At 36.3% G+C, this 22514-nt stretch overlaps 1 protein-coding gene across 16 annotated transcripts in view; it reads right to left on the bottom strand.

Moving 5' to 3' along the window:
• SNTG2 (syntrophin gamma 2) overlaps positions 1-22514 on the bottom strand; it is a 286741-nt gene that overhangs the window by 74706 nt on the left and 189521 nt on the right. For all 16 annotated transcript variants that reach the window (XM_080588164.1, XM_080588166.1, XM_080588160.1 and 13 more), the window contains 2 exons: positions 12260-12389; positions 4344-4382 (listed from right to left, as the gene is read on the bottom strand). In XM_080588164.1, the coding sequence (XP_080444290.1) occupies positions 4344-4382; positions 12260-12389 (169 nt within the window). The remainder of the gene's footprint in view (positions 1-4343; positions 4383-12259; positions 12390-22514) is intronic.

The raw sequence follows: 22514 nt of genomic DNA, 5'->3' as shown, positions 1-22514 counted from the left end.
AGAGAACTGGATCCAGAACAGGTCTTTTCAGGACTTCTAGTCAATACATCATTCAGTTTTGAAAGTGAACCATTTATAGCTATTATTGGATTATCTAACAAAGTTTGTACAACCAAATCTTGGCAACAGTTGTTTAAAATATTGTTGTGTCAAGAAATGTCATAAGCCTTACTGAAATCAAGACACGTTGCAGCAAACACCTGTCACCCATGTCACCCATCCACATGAGGAAATTAGATTGGTTGTCACTATTTATTCTTGACAAATCCTTCAGGGCAGTCACTCATCTGTTATCTCAGATGCATACAAATATTTTGCTTATTTATTTCAAATTTCTTTCTAGTGATTGATGTTAAATTGACTAGTCTATAATTCTATTGCTTTTCTTTCTTTTTCATTAACAGCCATGATGTTTGACCCTTGCTAGTCTTTTGGTATGTCACCCTGCAAACGTACTTTTTTCAAGTATGTTAACAGTAAGAGGAGGTCGAAGGAAACATTGGACTACTACTTGGAGTGGGTGGTCACCTTACACGTAAGAAAGGGGAAAAGGCAGATGCATTTAATGCCTTTTTTTTTTTTTCCCCTCAGTATTTAACAGTAATGACAGATCTTGGGCTGCCCAGACCTCAGAGTTGGAGGATCGTGACTAGGGGAGCAGTAACTTTCCATCTGTGGTCACTGAAATTGTAAGGGATCAATTTTATCAGTGTAACATTCACATCCATGGTGTCTGGCAGGATTCACCTCAGAGACCTGAAGGAATTGGTGGATGTTCTATTTATCCTTTGCTGGTGCATCTTAATCTGTGTCCTAGCCTTCCAGCTAGTCGTATGCTATGCTTTTATAATCATTGTTTCTAGATTTCATTTTCTGTATGATTTCCTCCAGAGGTCAATGAAGAGCTCATGATTTAGGCATCTGACTCTTTCTTTATGGAAGACATATGTCAGAAACAACAAAATAAAATGATTCAAACCCCAGTTAATTCAATTACTGTGTTACTGCAGTCTTTGCAAGCCTTGACTATGGCTGTGAAGGCCAATGAATAATTCTGGTGAAGTATCTCTGCAGTGAAGACAGATTCACAATCATTTTATGGGTTGACAGATACAGATGTGAAACTTTGGTATAATTTAGTGGGAGTTTCACAACTACAGGGCTGCAGATGCAGAATGCATTGTCTCTGAGATACCACCATGCACAAGCCTGCTAAAAAAACACAAGAGCTTGACCAAGACTCCAAACTTAAGGGATCTCACAATGCTCTAAATTACTGACTTTTATGAATATTGAAATCCTCTCAATCACTACAGAAGAAAAATTAAATATACAGATGCATACGTAGGTAGGGATTTTACCTTTTCCTTGAACTACAAAAAATCAAAGCAAAGAAAGAAAGAGACATCACAGGAAGCAGCAAAAGCCTGTTTTATAGCATAAGAATAAAATATATAGTCTTAATTAATATCTGATCAATACTTTGCTATTTCTACCAAGAAGAAATCACATTATTTTAGTGGAGGACAGGAAATGTTTTTGTTATTCTTAAAAGCATTAAAAACAGTAAATGAAATATAAAAACACCTTGAAAATAGTGTTTCTGTACAGAGAATCACCTAATTTACTGTTTTATAAAAAATATATGGAAATCCAGCAGTGTGTGCCTTTTTAAAAATTGAGTCCCCAATCTATGCCTGCTAATAACACAGAATCAAGTGCTTTCAAGTCTCTAGAGCACTGTAATAAATTATATCAGGTAGAATCAAAACTTATAGTATTTGGAGAACGGTGACTGTCAACAGCCTTTGTACTCAATAAAATAACGTACAAACTGCCTCAATCCCCCTCTATCCTTGTGAAGCACCAATATTCTCTAAAAGTATCCAATGCCTAGATGTTATCTGAGATCTACACAGGTTATATATAAAAAGAGCCAGGGCTTTAGCAGTGGTATTTACTGAACACTTTTTTATTTATTGTGATTTCTGTATATTTGTTAAATCCTTGTAGTCCTTAACAAGTACTAACTAGTACGGCATGGCTTAGGGTAACTCTCAACACAAGAGAATAATCCATTGTTTGCTACTGTCAGTCCTGCCTTAAATTTTCAGTTCCTGAAATTAAGTTTCTAATTGTATCTTCTTTTGCTTTCATATTCTGCATGGAAATAGTGGGATAAGTACTACCTAACTTTAGGCACCTACCTTAGATGATAAGCTAAGAGGCTACTCTTCTTAGGACTCCAGTAGAGCAAAGACAGAAAAGGCTCCTACAAAGAATAATTTAAAGCACCAATATCAAGCGCTACATTTGAACAACTCTCAGGAAGAGAATAATTTTCTGCACTGATTATGCGGGTAGTTTATGGACACTAACCTGTTAATTTAGGTGTCATGGTTTTGGCTGGGACTGAGTTACTTTTCTTTGTAGAGGCTTGTATGATGCTGTGTTTTGGATTCTTTTATGAAAATAATGGCGATAATACAGGGATGCTTTAGTCATTGCTGAGCAGTGCTTACACAGAGCCAAGGACGTTTCTGCTCCTCATGCTGCCCTGCCAGACAGGAGGCTGGGGGTGCACCAGGAGCTGGGAGGGGACACAGCCAGGACAGCTGGCCCAGGCTGACCAAAGGGATGTCCCACAGCGTGTGGTGTCATGCTCAGCAGTAACAGGGGACAGAAGGAGGAAGGGGAGTACGTTGGGAGTGATGGTGTTTGTCTTCCCAAGAAACCATTTGGCATGATGAGTCCTGTTTCCCTGGGCGTGGCTGACACCTGCCTGCCAATGGGAAGCAGCGAATGAATTCCTTCGTTTGCTCTGATTGCACACATCGCTAGTAAACTGTCTTTATCTCAACCCATGAGCTCCTGCACTTTTACCTTTCCAATTCTCTTCCCCATCCCACCTGGGGATAGTGAGCAAGCAACTGGGTGGTGCTGAGCTGCCTGCCGGGGCTAAACCAGAACATTAGGAAATCAGATTAGGTAGTTAGGGTTGGATCGTATGATTGTCCTCAATATTTAAAAAAAAAATATGAGAATGTCTTTTTAAAACTGTAACTTTAAAGCTATACATTACATATATCAAAATTGATATAAGTAAACTTTAAATAGCTCCTAAATTACTTGTAGTAGAGGGTTTACCCAACAACAGACATTCAAATTCAATACCTTTTCCCCTAGCTTTCATAATCACCAGTTTTTCATATGGGTTTTATTAATAATTAAAAACCATGGCAGAGAGATCAATTAAATGATTCCTTCTTATACAGAAGAGGTATTTGTTTTGGTTTGGGGGTAACTTCCGATCATCTGCCACATACAGAATTAAATTGTTTTTTTTTCAAGTGCATTTTTATTTCAAAATACTGACCTAAATATAAGAAAATAATTTAACACAGGAGAAAATATTAATGGTTAAATATTTTTAATAACTTATTGAAAAGTCTATAAATTTCCAAGTACTTTTTACAAATAAGATGACAAAACAGTGACATATAGAAAACATACAAGCTGTCAAACTAGTAACAGATATTTATTTCTTCCTGATACGAAGCATTTTGACCCAGTTTTTGACGTCTGTAATAAAACTTCATAATAAATTTCTACAGTAAAACATTAAATATTAAAGACAGCTTGCTTAATTTTCACTTCTTTAATCAACGAAGCCAACATTTTTGCAAACTGCAAGGACTGGACACTTTCTTCCTGAGTAATGGTACAAGCCAAATTGACGATATGAAAGCACATATAAAGTGAAGTTTTCTAATAACACATTCAGAGTGCTTCCCCGAATTACAGGATTAGCCTGGAAAATGCTACAATTATGTTTTACAAAGTAAAAGAAAAAAACTCTTTACAATGCTATAAAAAGTAAGAAGGCTTCCCAGTATGGTAAATTCACTTGGGTCTTTGGGACATTTGGCTAGCTGGAGCAGAAGCATTATCTCACCAGGCTGAGCTCCATAAATCCCAGACAAATGCTCATGGCAAACATGTAATCTGCACAGCTTGACATATCCAAAACAGATTGGTTTCTTAATGCACTGCTTGGCTGTCTGTGCATGATATGCAATGTAAATACAGAGTTAACTTGTCAGACTCACTGTAATTATACTGCATGCAAACACACACTGTGCTTTCCACGACATGGTTGTAATTTATGTTGTCCCCCTCTTTCATGTATATACATGATGTACTAAAAAGGACAGTTCAGAACTTAAAAACACAGAAAACATTGTTTTATAATTTGCAAATGGGCTAAATGTGTGCATGTAAGCTCTTAAATTTTGCAGCTGAACAAGAATTAGAAAAACTGGGTAAAATAATGAAAGTCTTACCTGGTCTGAGGGAGAACAGCATTTATTTGCCATTTTCATCTATGAAACAAAGATGGAATAATACTCAGAGTTATTAATACGCTGATATGAAGAGTTTCTCAATTAGCATCGAGGTAGTTATTGAACACTGTATTAACACTTTCAAATTATAAGAAAATATATAGTTCCACGCACAAATACTGGATTTTTACTATTATACTAAGTTTACAAAACAAAAGACTGGAAACCTTTTATCTGAGTTTTCATGAAATCCTTCATAAAGATTTGCATTTATGAATTTAACTTTTCCACTCTGGGTAAAAATATTATACTGTCCTGTAGACACCTCACTTATGAAAACAAATGCCATACTGTATATGACATGTTTAAGGATGAAGGGAATATTGCTTAGAATTTCCTTTAGTTTATTGTCAGTATAAAGTTTCATATCTTTCTTCTCACAGTTCAAATAAGAGTCCTGCTGATTTTAGATTTTCTTTGGCAGTCATAGTTTCCACAGATGAGTGGTGGACAAATCCTGGCAGATATTCCCTTCTTTAAAGTGAAATATTAGTAAGTGTAGTAATGAAATGGAATAAGACTAAGTGACTGTATATATAGACTCCTTTACACTCAGGGTTATAAACTGCAAAAAGTCACGCAGCTGATAAACACTTCCAAAGGATCTTGTCATTACACAGCCTATTTTGTAACAAATGAAAGGTTTGTGATAAATACCAAAAGCTACAATTATGCACAGGAAAAGCTACAATTTCAACAGAAAAAGAGCAGAAGAAATCTGGGGCCCTCTCTTGTATCCTGGCAAGAGCAGATTTGTAAGATCAAATCTGCAGAAAAGCAGAGCATGTCTGTAGTCATGTAGCTTAGTAAACACAGTGACACCATTACCTGTTACGGTGAGTCAATTCTGGACAACAGCTGAGGGCCCACCCAGCTGCCCTCACTTCCCATTTCCAACAGGAATAGGAAGAGAATAGGAACAGGAAAAGCAAGAAGACTTGTGGGTCAAGATAAAGTATATTTAATGAGTGAAGGGGAAAAAAAAAAAAAAAAGAAGTGATGTAAAGGCAATCCCTCACCACCACCTACAAGAAGACCAACACCCAGCCAGTCTGCCAGCAACAGCCACCAGGAAGACAAATGCCTACCTTCTACTGCTCCCCCAGCTTTACTGCTGAGCACAATGATGATGGTATGGAATACCTTCTTGGACAATTTGAGTCTGCTGTCCCAGCTCTGTCCCTTCCAAATTTCTTGCCCATCCCTCACTGAGGGGTGGAGGGGGTCAGAGTAAGAAAAAGAGAAAGCCTTGGTGCCCTGCAAGCACTGCTCAGCAACAAACAAAACACTGGTGAGATATCAACATTGTTTTAGCCACAATTGCAAAGCACAGAACCACAATGGCTGCTACGAAGAATGTTAATTCCATCCCAGCCAGACCAAGCACACCTGTGAGAGGCCAACAGGCTTTGTGTTAATGTGAATGACAGAGACCTCAAACTGTGTAAGGGTTTGTCTCAACTTGTCTTGGGCTGTCTGAAGCTGTTTTACAGCTTGTTTAGCGATAAAATAACAATATAATGACCATTAGACTATTCTCTATTTGGTTTTAGCAATGTATAATTGCAGGATGTAATTACATATATGTGTATACATGCGCTTGTAACTAATAGATGGCAATAACATGTTGTAATTCTCTATCGAGTTACCCATGACTGCAAACAAAATAGCCTTAGAACACAATGTGACGTGGAGGAGTATAAGATGACAGCAGGAGCCTTCACTTTACGGACACAGGCAGATACAAAGGCCCAGGCCTATATGAAGTCATCAGTCATCCCTAACCCATCACGGGCCACCAAGCCTTCTTCCCCACGCACTCACTTTTTCAGCGTGTTTGAACTGAATTGTTTGCTTGAATGGTGCAGGTGTGCTGCTGGGACCAGACAGGTAGGGGTAACTGATGAACTTCACAGGTGCTTCCAACCTCAGCCATTCTGTGATTCTGTGATTCCATGCTGGGAGAGCCTGCCAGCCCCTCAGAGGGGTCCTGCCATGCTTTGCATCACCTCCCCACCACCCTAGAGGAGGAACAGAGATAACCACGACAGAGGCAGGGCACAGCCTGCAGGTGCGGGCACATGTACCATGGCACAGACAAGGACAAAAGGAGGGGACTGGAGCTGACAGGCAGCCGCTAAGCAAAGTGGGGGCTACTAACATGGCTCCTCACAGCTTCCACACACAGCTCTGCCCAGAGCAGCCTGACCCCAGGCTGCACGGCCACATGTGGCCCGGACGGAGATGAGGCGGCAGAGCTTCTTGTTCTTGGGACACTGACAGTAACAAACCAGTGGGAACTCTAGAATCCTACACTGTAATGTGGATAAAACAAACTGGTCACATGCTCAGTGTTGCTGAAGGAAGCAGAGCTCACGGGTCTGCTTTAGTGAGTGGCCTGATCCTACCGGCCTAATCCTGAGCATTTGTGCAGGACATAATGAAAAGGCACATGGAAGCCTGAAACATCAGGAGGAATGCCATCACACCCTGCCCAGCTTCAACTTCAGCTTCAGCCTGTCTCCACTGCTTCGGAGAGAAATACACACGCAAAGTAACTACACAGAAGCCAAGCTATATAAACTTAATATATTATTTCCATGCAGGTGACCACAGACATGCTAAGTAATAAGATTACGATAATATAAAACAGTGCAAATAAGCAGGGCTAGCAGTGATCCTGTCTCGTTCACCTGCCTCTCTGGCTCAGTCCAAACTACTTAAGCTCCCTATATAATAGGAGTAATTTTTCTTATCTTACTTTTTATTTTATTGTGTTCAGATGTGCCTGGAATATTGAGTGTGAGACTGGCCATGCAGTTTTTCTGGAGAATGAGGGAAGAGCACCGTGAAGAACATCTTCACCACCAGTTAGCTTCCTGTTGGTACAGGCAATAGGAAAGAATGCTTTGGACTCTGCAGCTTTTCACTGTACAGACCTAGTTCATTCAAAGCAGGGATGGCTGCAGCCCTAATGTGGGTCTGTGGGGAGAGGAAAGAACTCCTGCACCACGTTACATCCTGAAGAGAGAGAAGTATGCACTCTGCACTTTGCCCAGCACCACATGCTCTCTACATTCCTCCACAGCTGGTGCACTGAGACAGGAATACAAATGGAGTAGGCTACATCTTGCTGGGACTGCATTAATATTCAGCACTGCAGTATAATAACTGGAGCTGGAGACAACAAGAGAGCTAAAACCAAAACCCTGGATCTGCGAAGACTGCAGGCAGTTTGGAAAAGGAAGCATAAAGCAACTGTAAATACTACACTGTTTTAAATAAATACATACAGGGCAGGAACAGAATGGGGATGAAATAATTCAGAACCACATGCTTAAACTCAAATATCTCCTAGGCTGGGATTTATCTCACTTAACTTTGAAAATCTAAAAAAAAAAAAAAAAAAAGAAAAATTTTTACATCTAATATACCTATACTCCATTTCTAGTGAGCAGAGAGAAAAAGCAAGATTTTGACAGGTACTTATTTTTTTTTCTAGGTAACAGAGGGTTATATGCAACTGCTTATTGTTTGGCTAAATTTAGGTGATGTGGTTCCTAGCCTTCCTGACACAACCTTCTTTACAACCTCAATGGCTTGATTTGTGATACTTTCAGATGGGAATTTACGAGTTAAAAACAAAAAAAAAGGCAGCAAAGAAATACCACGTTTTTCTACCACCAGCAGAACTGTTATTGAGGTAGTCAAATTTGTGTTTCCTACATATTGTAGGCACCCAAGGATGTTGTTTCCATCTACAGGTACCCCACATATTGCTATGGAAAGAAAGCAAGACACCTTCCCTCCTCTTTCTTTTTTATATGCAAGTTCAAAACTCCGAGTTCGTAAGTCTCTCACTAGCCAAACAGAAATTTCACTCCACTTTGATATACAGTATTACTTAGATATACCTGTACATGAAGGCATAACAGAAAATGTTTAATACTACAATATGTACAATTAAAACAGCTGTCAAAGACAAATATCCCTGTTTTGAAACCAAATTTTAAGTTTCAACCACTCTCCAATGAAGCTGCTGGAATGATTTAAAAAAACCTTAAATGATACTTTAAGTGGAACAACTGTATCCTAACTCATTTTCTTACCTGCTTATGATTTATTCATCTATTTGTGATTAAAGTTCTGAAAAACAACACCTTTAAAATGTACCAAAAAAAAAAAAGAAAAACTTGAAAAAGTTATAAATACAAGAAATAAGTCTCAGTAATGCAAATGAACTGGCAGCATTAAGTTTATGTGTTTCTGCATATCATTACTATATTAATGTTCAGTGTTATATTTGAAAGAAAACAAGATCTATGAGAAAAGCTTCACATATTTAATAGCTTGTACTTGAATGGCACAAAACAGAAAAATATCAATTATTCCAAATTGTGAAGAACTTCCCCAGCACAGCATTGCTGCACCCTACAAAAAACAAACAAACAAACAAAAAACTTCTAACTAAGCAAATAAGAACAGGAGCAGTGCAATGCAGATGCACATTCAGACTGAGTTGTCCCTGTGCTTTTCAACTCATCATGGCAGCTTCACTGGCAGTTTCTGTTCCCTCTCTCCCCTCAGCTTCTTCAGCTGCACTTCATTCTGTGGGAAAAAAGGTGCACGAAAAAGTAAATGTGAGGTCCTGATTCACCTCTATTATTTTCTTCTGCCAAAGGTAAATGTGAAGAGCTTGGAGAACACTGAGAAGATTGGAGATCATATCACAAAGAAAGAAGATGGGGAAATTTCACGCTGGCAGAAAAGTATGTGAAATACAAGAATATGAACGGAGCGGTGAATAATTTCTGGCAAGAGTCCTTAGAAAAAAGTAATCCATACTGCTTCTAAAGCTCACAATTACAGGGAGATTTTCCTAGCTAAACATACAAGACATGTATCAGTAAGGAGGGTTGAAAAGACACCTTTACATCTTTCTCAATGTTGCAATATTCCGTGTACTCCTCTGTCTTGTAAGAATTACCACTCTGCAGGCTGGTACCAGAATCATTATTTCTCATTTACTGAGTAACGCTTTCTAGATACGCTAGCATCCAGGGGTAGCATTCTTATGCAGTGATGATTCCTCACATCTTCACTATTGAAAGACAACTCCTCCTTTACACTTGATCCCCAGAGAGCTTGCCTTTGCAAAGAAGTTAGATGTTTCAGTACTTCAAAAAAGTAGTCTGACATTAACAGAAGTGTCACATTGTGGCAGAGTTATTTTTATACTGCCTACATTAGGATTATCTTCTGGCATCAGCAGGAGATCTGACAGAGCTGCCAGTTGCTGAATGAGACTATATTATTGTAAAGTGGCAAAATAAAATATATTAGGGTAAAGTGATGTATGAAAGAGAGGGTGCACTACAAGAAAATAATTCATCTGCATCAGGAGCACTTTACGAATGAAAATTCAAAGAGAAATTATTCAAAATGGTATGCAAAAGTATATGACAAAGTTATGTATAAAAGAGTAGCACAAATATGCACAGCTGAATTAAGAATGATTAAACTGCAGGAAGAGTGGATAAAATCAAGAGATAAATATTAGCAGAATCAAAATAAAAAACCGTGAAGAAGTAAAATTGAACAATGGAAAATATTGCTTAAATACATAGTAATGGGGCAGGTAAGAATGCTGACATTCTTTATGCCAACAGTATCACTTGGAAGATCCACTGTTATTGTGTATCTAGCAATTAATCTCTGAACCAGTAGAGATTATCTTCAGGGACTGCGGGAGAGGTACAGAAAAAATACAGCAACAACAACAACATTTTGTGAAATGATAATAGTGAGGTAATAAAAAGCATCCGGAATGGATTTTCAATAGATCTAATCCAAAGGCCTTGCCCTAAACAGCGTGGATGTCCCTTTCCCCGTCAGAGACAGGGGGCAGTCCCTAGCTTTCTTTTGCTGTACACTTAAGTTACACTCCAGTCTCACATTCTTGGTCTTAAAAAAAAAAAAAAAAAAAAAAAGTAGTTCACAGTGAAAGGGATTGCCACTGGCTGTTACATCTCCTATTCCAATCATTAGTAATTAAAACAGCACTGTGTCCAGACCTGTCTAGTTGTTCTATAGGCAGCACCTCTGACAGAGCCTGTAAAGCACTAAATTGAATGAAAAAGTTTATTCTCTTCTTATACGCTCTATATAGACTTTACTCTGTATCTGACCAAGAGCACTGAATACAGGAGTTTTTCACATTTTTTTTCTTTTTTTTTTCTTTTTTTTCTTTCTATCAGATCCTTCTCCTGAACAGCCACTTAGATGAACACCAGGTGGACTACTTGGTTTAGAGAATTCACTATTGTGATAAATAACTGAGAAGACCAAGAAAAAAACTCTGTATAAAATAAAATATTTATGCAGACCGGTCACAATACACTGAAGATACTACATCAGAACACATCCTACTGTATATAGTGCATTTTGAAAAACAACAGACTAGAACCCTACCGCAGATAAAATCTGCGTGTACCTATAGCCACTTTTTATTGGCTTATTCATCTATATTCTTAAAATGACATTTATTCACTGGATTTTTTCAAAAGCAAAAGAATTGGGTTTAGGAACTATGAACTGGAAGTGCTCTAAAAATATTCCCATACGCTTCTTTTTACTATTAACAGTGCAAGAATAATGAAAATTCATGAATAATTTACATAGCTTTCTTAGAATTATCAAATAGCAAGACCTATATTTATAAAGAACGCATCATAAGCAAAAATATTTTATTTTGTCAAATATATTGCTTAAGTAATTGAATATTAAATAATAACTAATTTATTTAAAAAGTTATTTTGATCAAATCTGATTCCAAGTAACTTTTGAAGACCAGAAAAGTAAATTATAATCTGTTTTGACCACAGATTTACATTGAAATCTAACACAAAGTCTACACAATATAGTCTAAAGAACTAAGCAACAATTAACCAGGAGTATGAAGTAGAAATTAAAGATATTTATGCCACCAGATCATGATTACGGTCATGAAATGAAATTACAGTCTGACCACATCTAAACAAAAAGACATTAAAAACATGCACAGAAAATTATTCCAGGGACAGCTGTGCAATAGTTTTTTCATCATTGATTTCTTAACATTTCAGAAAGACTGAAATATATTTTCAATATACTACATGTTCAAGTTGCCTATTTAACTTTATGATTCATTCCAGAATCTTCAATATTTTTTGTTGTTCTTTCTTGGAATAATAACGTGCTGTCCAAATGATTTCTTTTGCTCCAAGGATTATTTAATGCTTCTGCTTGCAATAGCAAATGCTACTTATGAATTAGCAGTAATAATTTATACTAACATAAGCAACCTTGCACTTCCATAGAGAAAGATGAAATAATGTGAATTTAAATAAAACAACCTCTAGACAACTTACAGAGGTAAAAAATACTGTCTCCTAGTAAGCCCCTATAAGTCACACTTCACTAGCTACAGAATTTCCACATGCCTATTTCAAAATCAATAAGTGGTAATTTCAAGCATAATTTAATTACAAAAATGTAAAAATAAATATTTGGTCATTTCTAAAGCTCTGTGTAATGACCAAGAAGGATCAATACTTTTCCTTAAGAAGTCTTTAAAATAATAAATGCAATCTGAATTTCTACTACTCTCTTATTTATAAGAACACTGCAACGCTTGAAAACTTGATACTTTTGATTGATTAGACAACCTCTTCCTGTTCTTTCCTTCCTCCTTTTTCTCCCCCAGAACACACATTTTATATATATGGTATCTTAAATGTGAATTATTTTCTGCCCTTGGAAAATTAGAAATAGTTTTACAACAGCACAGACAAGAAAATATGCAGAAAGTAACATACATTTTGAAGTGTCAAATCACTGATGTTAGTTGATATTGCTCTCAGCCAGTCAGCACTCTCCTGGGCTGTATAAAACTGAAGTATCCCAGTACTAACTCCATCGAGTGCCAGCACTTCAAATGCGTTAGATCTGCAGTAAGAAGAAATATATCCGTAAAGGAAGATATATCAGTTTTCTTAAACTGTCCAATATCTCTCAGTGTTTAAGTGATCCTTAAAACTTTTGAAAAGTTTTGGGGTTTTAGTTTACAAATAAAAAGAAAGGTAACAAAAAGAAGGATAATAATGGACTGTATTAGCAGCAAAACATACAATAAATACTTTCTCTGTACCAGCAGCTATATGTGCTGATCATTTACTTCCCTTAAGTATACAGACTGTTTATAATTACTAAACTCAGGGTACTGTATTCAGGAAGAATGCATTAGACCTTTTTGAACAAATATTAACATTTTTGAAACCAAAAGACTTTTTTCTTTATTGAATTTTTGGTTTCATTTTCTGGCAATGTGTCTGTTGCAACAAACTGCCTTCCCTAGTTTTAATTTATTCCATTCCTATACTTTCTATGTAAAATTCTAAGCAAAGTTTTCTTTAAGTTCTTTTATGACACAGAAATTTGAAAAATGTACTTAAAAGTTTCTTTATAATATTTTTTAATGTAAGGCCCTTTCTCATAACAGCATCTACATGTGCTAATATTCAGTTGATTTTTTTTTTCAATTTTTATGCTTCTTTTATATCTTTAAAGCAACTTCGTTCTACAAATGCCAGTGTTTCCTTACTATCTGTAGGAAGTTGAGCTCTATGCATTTACCTCTAAAATCCCACACATCTGGATGATGGTGGGATACACTTTTTCGACTGTTAAATTTTTCAGTAGGAATAACAGAAGTCTATTCAGTAGTGGCATGGAAGTACACTGGTCTATATATCTTTAAAACATATGACATGCAATAGTTTCAACTAAATTTCAGAGAGTTACATAGGTTACTTAGATGTCCATGAGTGTTATGAGAATTAGATTTTACTTATATACTATTGTGCACGTTTCTTTTTTATAACTTGGAGAATATCACTGCTCTCTGCTATATTTACACAGTCGATATATTTATACTTTAACGCTATATTGCTTTCCTTTTGGTACTAAACTAGAAGGAAGTAAACTATTGAATCCAGAATACTGCTCTGTGAAGTTGCTGGGTTGGGGGTTTATCTGGGATTCTCTTATCTAAGGTGAAATCTTCTACCGTTTCATTTATGATATATGTTAGTATGAGCATTCAAAGTGACACACAAAGGTTACCTGAGTCACTCACTCATGACTTACTGAAAAAGTTATTAACCTAACAATTGTAATTTATAGGGAGTTTGATAGTGAGCATGAGGACTTAAAACTACATGCTAAAAAGGTAATATAAAATACCCATCATATACAATATTAGCAAGATGCAATATTCTAATATATATATATATATATACACACATTAACTGATATCTTTTACTGTTAAATGAGTTGTTAAGTGTTACACTTGCTGCTAACAAAAATAACGTTCTTGGTCTGAAGACTTAAATGTTATCAGCAGATTCCCTTGTTTTCCTTTCATGATTGAATTATCTTGTTACCTACTAAAACCTAAAAACAATGTCAAAATTCTGTGCAACTTTCATTTCAGGAGATCTCTGTTTCAGCTCTTCAGAAAGAAAGAAAAGGTGAAAAAAAAAATAAATAATTACATTATCTTCAAGTAAACTGAGTGAAATAATCACCCCTCGAGCACACAGTTCCTTTTATCTAAGGCTCTCATAAATATCGCAACAGTGCTGTAATGGAATGATTTATGGTATGATCTCTTCAACATCCCTCTGAGACAGGGAAGATCTATCATTGCCTATTCATTGATACACGGTGGAGCATGGAAACAATCAAACTGCTGCCTTGAAGAGGATCCATTCACAATGCCTAATTTAGACAGAAAATTAAAATATCAAAACTAAGATACTAGAATCTTTACACAAATGAGAGAGGACAATCCAGAGAATTTAACAGAGGCAGAAAACAGTGCACTCCACTGTCACCACATAGGGTGCCTACATAATAACTCAGGTTCAGAAGATACATGAATGTATGCAGTGTGAATTCCTTATCTAAGTGGCACAAAGTTATACAAGTGGCTGACGAAAGATCACAGATATGAACTCTTAGGGTAACAACTAATACAGCTAACACACAATCAAGCTTTTTTTAAAAAACAAACAAACAAACAAACAAAAACTCCACTACAAGTTTTGCTATAAAAATTAGCCAATCTTTTCTAATTGGAAACATGGTGCTGGCAATACTGCAGATGACACTAAAGCTCCCACTGTCCTTTACCTTATCAAAATATTGTTATCAGTTATAAAAGACAGTTAAGAGATTCAAACAAAGGCAGCTAGATATCTGAACGATTCACTGACAGGATATTTGCACAGAATCAAAATGTAGGGTGTGAGGGATCCTAAATTCCAGGCCAAAAATGGATACAGTATTTTAGATGCAGGTATTTCAGATGTGGCCTCACAAGTGCAAAGTAGAAGAAAATAAGCACTTCCCTTGACCTGCTGACTCTGTTATTACTAATACAGCCCCATTTGTGGCTACCCTCCATCCCTGAAAGTGCATACAGCTGACTCATGCTCCACATACTAACCATCCAGTGGGTTTGTTCTCAACCTTGCTCAACTTTACTATACTATTTCTTGTTTTCAATTACAATTGTTTCCCTCTACAAATTCCATTAGGTATTGTTGTATGTATCACACTGTGGTCTGGAAAATATAATGTATATAAGGCAAGAAGTGAAAACAATTATCCAAACTAAAACCAAAAGCTAAATGAAATGAATGATGAAGTTCTTTTTTTCCACTTTAAGTGAAACAACCAGTACATACTGCAAGCAACAAGACAGCACTGAAATTTAGGTGAAAATAAATTCTAGAGGCTTAAATAGCACACTTTTCTCCATTTTAACAAAACGCAGAAAATAAAAAAATAGAGGGACCTCTAAGCACCTACTCCTGCTGGCTGACAAGGATGAGCTTTAATATCACATAAGAGTTTTGAGAGGTTTCAAGATGCTATGAAGTCATGTCACCACAAAACAAGATGACATGGCTTTTTTTTGGGGGGGGGGGGGGGGAGGTGTTGGAAAGCAGTAAAGGAGGGGGAAGACTTCAAGACTTTTAAGACACAGCTAGAGGAGTTTCCTGTCTCTTTTATTCCTGCTGTTACTGTATTATTGCAATGAGAACCAGAAGTGAATGGAGTGGAGTTCTGATAGTTTGAAACAGCAGAAAATGAATACTGACTGCAACTTATAACCTATACACAACTATATATGGGGTTAACAGGCTTCAAATCTTTCAAGACTGCAAATGCCACCTACCACCAAAAAAAAGAGAAAAAAGCACAAAAAAAGGAAACAGAAATGTAGGCAGTAACTTCTCTGTCCCTTTCTTTACACTGACTATCACTTGAAATACACACCTGATGACACTATCAAGAATTTTACATAACTATTTTAAGACACTACCAAAGCTCATTAAACTCTTCTCTGAATGAAACACAAGACAAAATCCTTCCAGTTTCCACTTCAATAGATGCATCAGTCATATGGAATTTCCCCTTCTTCCATATGATTGGAGGCATTCTTCATCACGAAGTAGCAATCACCGAATCCATCACGTAAAAATAGTCTTACTGATGCAAGAATTGTTTGAACTCCAAGGCTGAGAAAACTGAAGGCCTTTTACTCATCTTGAAAGACTGGAATTTCATGGTGGTTTCCAGTGCGGTCTGGTCAGAGATAAATATCACAGTTGCTGTGAAGTCACAACCAGACATCGTTTGCCGGCATCTGAATAGCATCGCTTCGTCAGGTGTGGATGAAGCATTCCGCTAGCAAAGATTAATTGCCAAGAATATGTTTCAACGTCTAATGTTAGAGATCCTTTCTGCTGATGTGTGTCTTCTATGGGGAAATAAACAAATGCTGCAGATACAGAAAAAGCTCTTGGAAGATGGAAATATTTTCCTTTTCATATTTCATATATTAAAATATATTAGTTTCTAAAGCTTCCTGACTCTCTCTTCTTACATTTCTACCGAATATGGCCATACTATCTTTAACTCTACACACGAGTGTGAATGATAATAATACCTAGAATAGTTGCTTTTCTTAAATTCTAGAAATTTGGGATGAATTACCCTCACGTTTCCTATTATTTTCATATTTGTATCCCAATCTGAAACTTTCTTTCCCACAAGCATTTCCACTAAATAGCATGAGGCACTGGTTTCTTTACTCAGCCTATTTTTATCTCACTTTCACTGTGAAATGTCTTTTTTTTTTCTTTTTATTACATTAATTTATTTTAATAAAATAAACACTGTCTGAGCAAGAGTAATGTCAGTACAAATAATAGATGGGTATTGGTAGACAGTTCTCTTCCTGACATTGACACTTTTTGTCAATTAATATTAATAAAACAAAAAATGGCAACTGGGAGTTTTGTGATACAGAGCAGTTGGTAAATAAAGAGGTTTTAAGTCAAAAGACTTTTCTGAGAGAAAATCTATTTTCAATGCCAGCTGAACTGCGAAAATCTGAATTTTTATGTTATTGGAGGGTAAGGATTTCAGTCATCCAGTCTTCCTTCCTGTTTGGATGATTTTTTGATGTCTGATTTCAATTTTTATTGCTTTTCTTACAGTGTTTTCTAATGGCTTGTTTACATTTCTGTATGACTCTCTTGCCAGAATTTCTATTTCTAATTAGCCTTAAGTATTGTGGATTATGGAATGAAAATTCATCCCAAAAAAAGAACTGTCTAAATTATTTAATCTCTTTGAAATTATGTTAAAAAATAATGGGGTGTACTACTGTAAATGAAATACAGCCTCAAAAGATGGTCAAAGTTGCTTATATAATTAGACTAACAGAAACTATTGAGCTAAAAAGCTATCAAGGTATTAAACATAAACTTGGATTGCATGTCAAGTTTGTTTCTTCTTTTTTAAATGAACATTTTACTTCTGGTATTGTAACTTTGCTTTATTTTGCATTAAACTTGGAGTAATGAAGTAAGATAATTTGAAGTGACACAGACATTTTGCTTCTACAGATACTATCTAACTGATATGCCACTAACAGCTCCCAGTTGTATCCCATTAAATTTGTAATAACTCACGTAGAAGAAAAAAAGGATTGTGGGAGATGGGATGGTTCTAGCATTGATTAGGTGTCTTATCCTGTACCCCATGAAGTCACACAAAATGTTATGCTAGGACTGCTGATGGGAACTAACAGGCGTACTATCACCAGCTGAAAAGAGAGTAGGATGCAGGTGTGAGATACTTGGCTTTGTTGCAGAGAGAAAAATCTGTGGAATTACAGTCTGCCAGACTCAGCATGCTTTCCTTGTCTGAAGTCGCAGAACAAAGAAAGAGACTGAGGAGCCTTGCTGGAGACCAGAAGCAGCCTGAATGACTGAAAGACATATGCAGTATCACCATGCTACTGTCCTCTCTTGAGTGCAGAACTGTAGTAGGATGGGTCACTGTGGTGGGGTGGAGAATGGAATATATGTATCCTTATCAATATGTGTTTTATAATTTCAGCACAATCATCGGTTTTTGATAATTCAAGGGAGAGCATTTCAATTTCACCCCCTTCAGGCAAGTAAAATTCTGTTGCCTAAGTAGATGAGAGGCAACAGACACGATTTGTAGAATGGCAAATTCAGATTTGACATCAGGTTTTTCATTTTTTCATTTTTTTTTTCTTTTGTTTTTCCCATGAGGATGATTACCGGCACAGGTTGCCCATCAAGTTTGTAGAATCTCCATCCTGGGAGGTGTTCAGGAGATGGCCATGTGCAATGTGATCTCATTAGACATCTTTGAGCAGGGAACAGGACCGGGTGACCTCTGGCATCCTTTCCAGCCTGACTTATTCTATGATTCTAGAAGTGAGACATACTGAACAGAGGAACTATTTTTTTTAATCATAAGTGACTGTGCAAGACAGAAGAAACACAAGACATCCTTATTTCCATCCACTGACTCCCAGCTGAGTCCAGGGATTTAGCATATTTGTAGGTGAATGACTACCAGATATCTACAGTCAGATGAGATGAATCTCATCTATTAAATTCCAATCCCAATAGATTGTGAGCATGCGAACAGTCCCAAAGAACGTAGGTGAACGTCATTTTACCTTAAGTTATCAGCATGCAGACAAATTTTTAGATTCTCCTTTGTGCTCCTTTGTCACAATGGAAGCATGCTGGAGAGATTAAAAATTTAAATAATAAACCACCAAACTGTATTTCATGTTATTCATTATAGGAAGATCGAATTTATCTCAATGATGTCTTCAGAGCTACCTTAATAGTCAGTAGCTTAAATCTCAAATATAATACATGATTTTTTCTTTCTGGCACATATAAGATGGCTAACACAATACATACATGGACAGTTTTTACTGGACTGCCTCCCACTGTAATGCCAGCTAAGTTTCAGTTTCAAGCACTATATGTCTTTCGACATGAGGGGAGTCTATAGCTCATGACAACAACTTTTTGTCAAGACTACAGAGTTCATCATTATGTTTAAATTATATGCAAAAGATTACTTCTTGAACATTTTCAGTTCTCCATCTGTTTATACTGTATATGGAATTCATACACATTTGTTAGAGAAAGATAGATGGCCATGTGCTTGATTTTCACTTAGTACTGTGGCAGGTTTACTTTGAACACTAAAACCTGTCTGCCTTCAGAAGACAGAACAATATTCCTTTATCGTATTTTTATTATTACTATTATTGATAATACAATGCAAACCAGGTTCTTTCCCATAACACCCGTCTATGCCTCAGAAAAAAATGCATTTCTGGAACAAAAACACATTGTGAAAAACAACAGCGATAAAGCTAAATAATGAGCACCACAGGCTACATGCTTCAACACATTCAGCTAGCTCCAGAATTCTTTATTGCTATTTTGGTGTCAAAGTTAGTGGGAAGAAAGCAGGCCTGCCACAGAACCTCAAGGCTATTTATCCTGAGGCATTTAGTGGGGACAGAGTCTTGCTGAGCTAACCCTGGTGGGTTAGAATTTAGTATTTTGTCAGACAGCAGAAGAAAAGACAACATATGTCTCACTTCCTCCAGAAACAGAAAAAAAAAAAAGGTAATAATTCTTTGAACTCTGGCAATATTAATATGCACAATCCCCCAGAGTAATAACTTGTTATTTGTTATATATATATATATATATTTTATTTTTTTTTTTTTGGGTGGGGGAAGGGAGGGAGGAGAAGGATTTATTTTACTTTTCCTTTTCCACTGTTTTATCTTCTAAGGGAGGTTATTTACTAGAACTAAGAGTGAAGAGGTGCCACATCAATTTTCCAGAGCAACACAACTTCGGGGGAAAGGGCGAATGGTTCCTGAGTACATTCGTGTGCTTAGCTGCAGTACAGATTTTAAAACTAGATGCTAAATATTGTGAGGATGAAGAATAAAAAAAAAAAACACCTCACTCTCCTTAAGTTGGCTTCCTGCAACTGAACAGAATTAAAGGGATGTATTTGAGCATGTGACTGTATTGCCCTAGACTGCAAAGCAGCAGCAATTCCCTTAATTTTGATGCCATTGATTTTTGATGCACTTTTAGACTGCAAATATCTTGCATCCAGAATGTCTAAATTCTGGCCAAAACGTAAGGAACAGGTACTTAACTGGTCCCTAACTTTAAGAATAAATATTCAGTGCTGATCTTTAGTCTAACTGCATGGCATAGGTCCTGTCTAGCTCCTTTTTCCTGCCTATACCTTGACTTTTCTCTGAGTTAGCCCTTATTTTAGCCAAGGGTATGTCAGTCTCTCATTGTGGAGAGATCTACAGAATAACTATTCACTTCTTGGGCATCTCTCTGTTAACAGTCTGTTGAGCAGAGCTTATCCTGTATCCTGTATTTACCTGACCCCTAGCAACTGACTTCCAGAACATCTTGCTGCTTAAGTAAAATTGTAAAAGAAGTATTGGAAATACTTATTTCAACATTTTTTTTTAAATAAAAAACACACATGGCAGTGGTCAGGCAGTTAATAGAAAAGGGTGGATAGCACATTTTTAAGAAGAAAATCTCAGATTTCATGGCTTTTTCACATATCACCTTAACAATGTAGCAAAAAGCAATAAATTGTCCTACACCTCATATTCTTAAACACAGAAAAAAAAAAAAAAAGCACTTTACGTAGTGCTACAAAGGTCAAGAAATTCAGAACAAAGGTTACAGAATGGACTTCCTTACAGGCAGGTACCAAGCTCTTCAGTACTTTATAACTACACTCAAAAATCAAGAGGCATGGTAGAAATCACGAAACATTGCCCACAGCAATATATCGAATTTATTACAAGGCTACCAGGTCTAGAAGTCATTGAAAATTGCTTTCACTTTCCATATCTATGCTGAATGGAAAGAAAAAAAAGTTTAAATTCCTTAAGTGCCAAAAGAAACTCCAGTTGACAAATGCTAAAACCCTAGAAGTAGGAAATGTACCTGAAGAGAAAAAAAAACTCCTCTTCAAAATCATACGATATTTGAAACGGATTATATACATAACAAATTTTTTAATAAGAAGCTGCTACATTTAACAGAATAGTAAAACGTCTTAGAAGCACAGAAGGAAAACGACATATATAGATATCATGCCCATTGCTTTGCCATCGCAAGTTAAAAAAAATCATATATTGCTCAATGCTCATTACTATTAAATCTCATCGCTATTAAATTCTATCTTGCTAACCAGTTAGACAGGAAAAGTTCCACTACTACAGAGACAGATCTAGAATATCACCATTCCAGTGGTTAGAAACCATTGGCTAATTTTTATCCTAATTTATTCATGGTCAGTTAGTGCCCTTGTGAGTCAGTATTTCCATCTAGCTTAACTAGCTTTTGTCCTTCACAGTGTTTTTTCTTCCTGTTAACCCTACATGCTAAGAAATCAAAATAATATATTTCTAAAAACACTGTATGCTTATCTACTGTATCCATTCATATTTTATGTTTTAATTCAAATAACCAGAATTGTAAACAGATTCTAGACGGGGTCTTAGCAATGTTTGTACAATGGTCTTTATGCTTCTCGTTTCTGGAAATTGCTTCTCCTGCTATACTCTAAAATATCTGTTTTTCCTTCATAAGTCTGCAGAACAGTGATGTCCCAGAGTTATTTTCTGCCGAATTACAGTATGGACCTAATCCTCACCTTACTCTGCTGCCATCCACCAAAAGGCTCCATTAGGTTCCTATGGAAAACTATTCCATAGATTTTTGTTCTAGTAACAATCCTTAATGTCATCCCCCTACACTTGGCACTATTACATTGTATTCCATTTCCAATTGTTCTATCCTTTCATAACTATGGTGCTCTTCTTTTGTATAGTGGATGCTGATTCTGTCACTAATGATTTTAATTAATATACTTTTATTTTCTGTATCATCAGTCAGATAGTCCTTAAGAGATAATAACATCCCTCAAAACCTTTACTTTCTTTTTCTACTTACTTTTTATCAGATGTTACTCACTCTCTCTCCTTCTTGTTGCAGTTCAGTTTGGTTATGATACTTTTTATGTACATACTCATTCAGTCCTCCTTCCCTCACGTTCATTCTAATCGTTACCGAAAGTTGTAATCAAACACTTATTCAGTTTTTGTAACTCAGAGAGATTATGTTTAATTCCTATACATTTTTTCAAAATGGTTTGCTTCATCACTTGCTTATTTATGTAAATAACTAAAGGCATTTTGTTAATACACTGGAATGTTAAAATGGGAAATAGAATCCTTCAGAAAGATTCTCTCTTAAGAATATAGTGAGCCAATGATTTAAAAAAATAACAAAAACACTCACCCGCCCCCAATACACTGTAATAATTGCAATTGCCAGAATGCCAGCAAATATAAATTAATACCAAAATTTAATTAAGTTGTTTATGTAATTGGGATCACAGCTACAAGGGCTTATAGGTACTGGACCAGAGTTACTTCCAGCTCACCCATTTCTTCTGTTCAATTTCCATCTTCCAAATAAGCAATTTTTTTTCAGTCTCTAAACTTACAACGTTCAAGAGGTTATAGCTATACTACCTTCACTTAAAGCATCAGTCAATACAGCAAACAAAAATGATTATCTAGGG

This window comes from Anser brachyrhynchus, assembly GCF_964034855.1.
Source record: "Anser brachyrhynchus genome assembly, chromosome: 3".
Classification (NCBI taxonomy): Eukaryota; Metazoa; Chordata; class Aves; order Anseriformes; family Anatidae; genus Anser; species Anser brachyrhynchus.
Note: the sequence above shows the minus strand (reverse complement) of the source record. Positions and strands in the feature narration are given on the sequence as shown.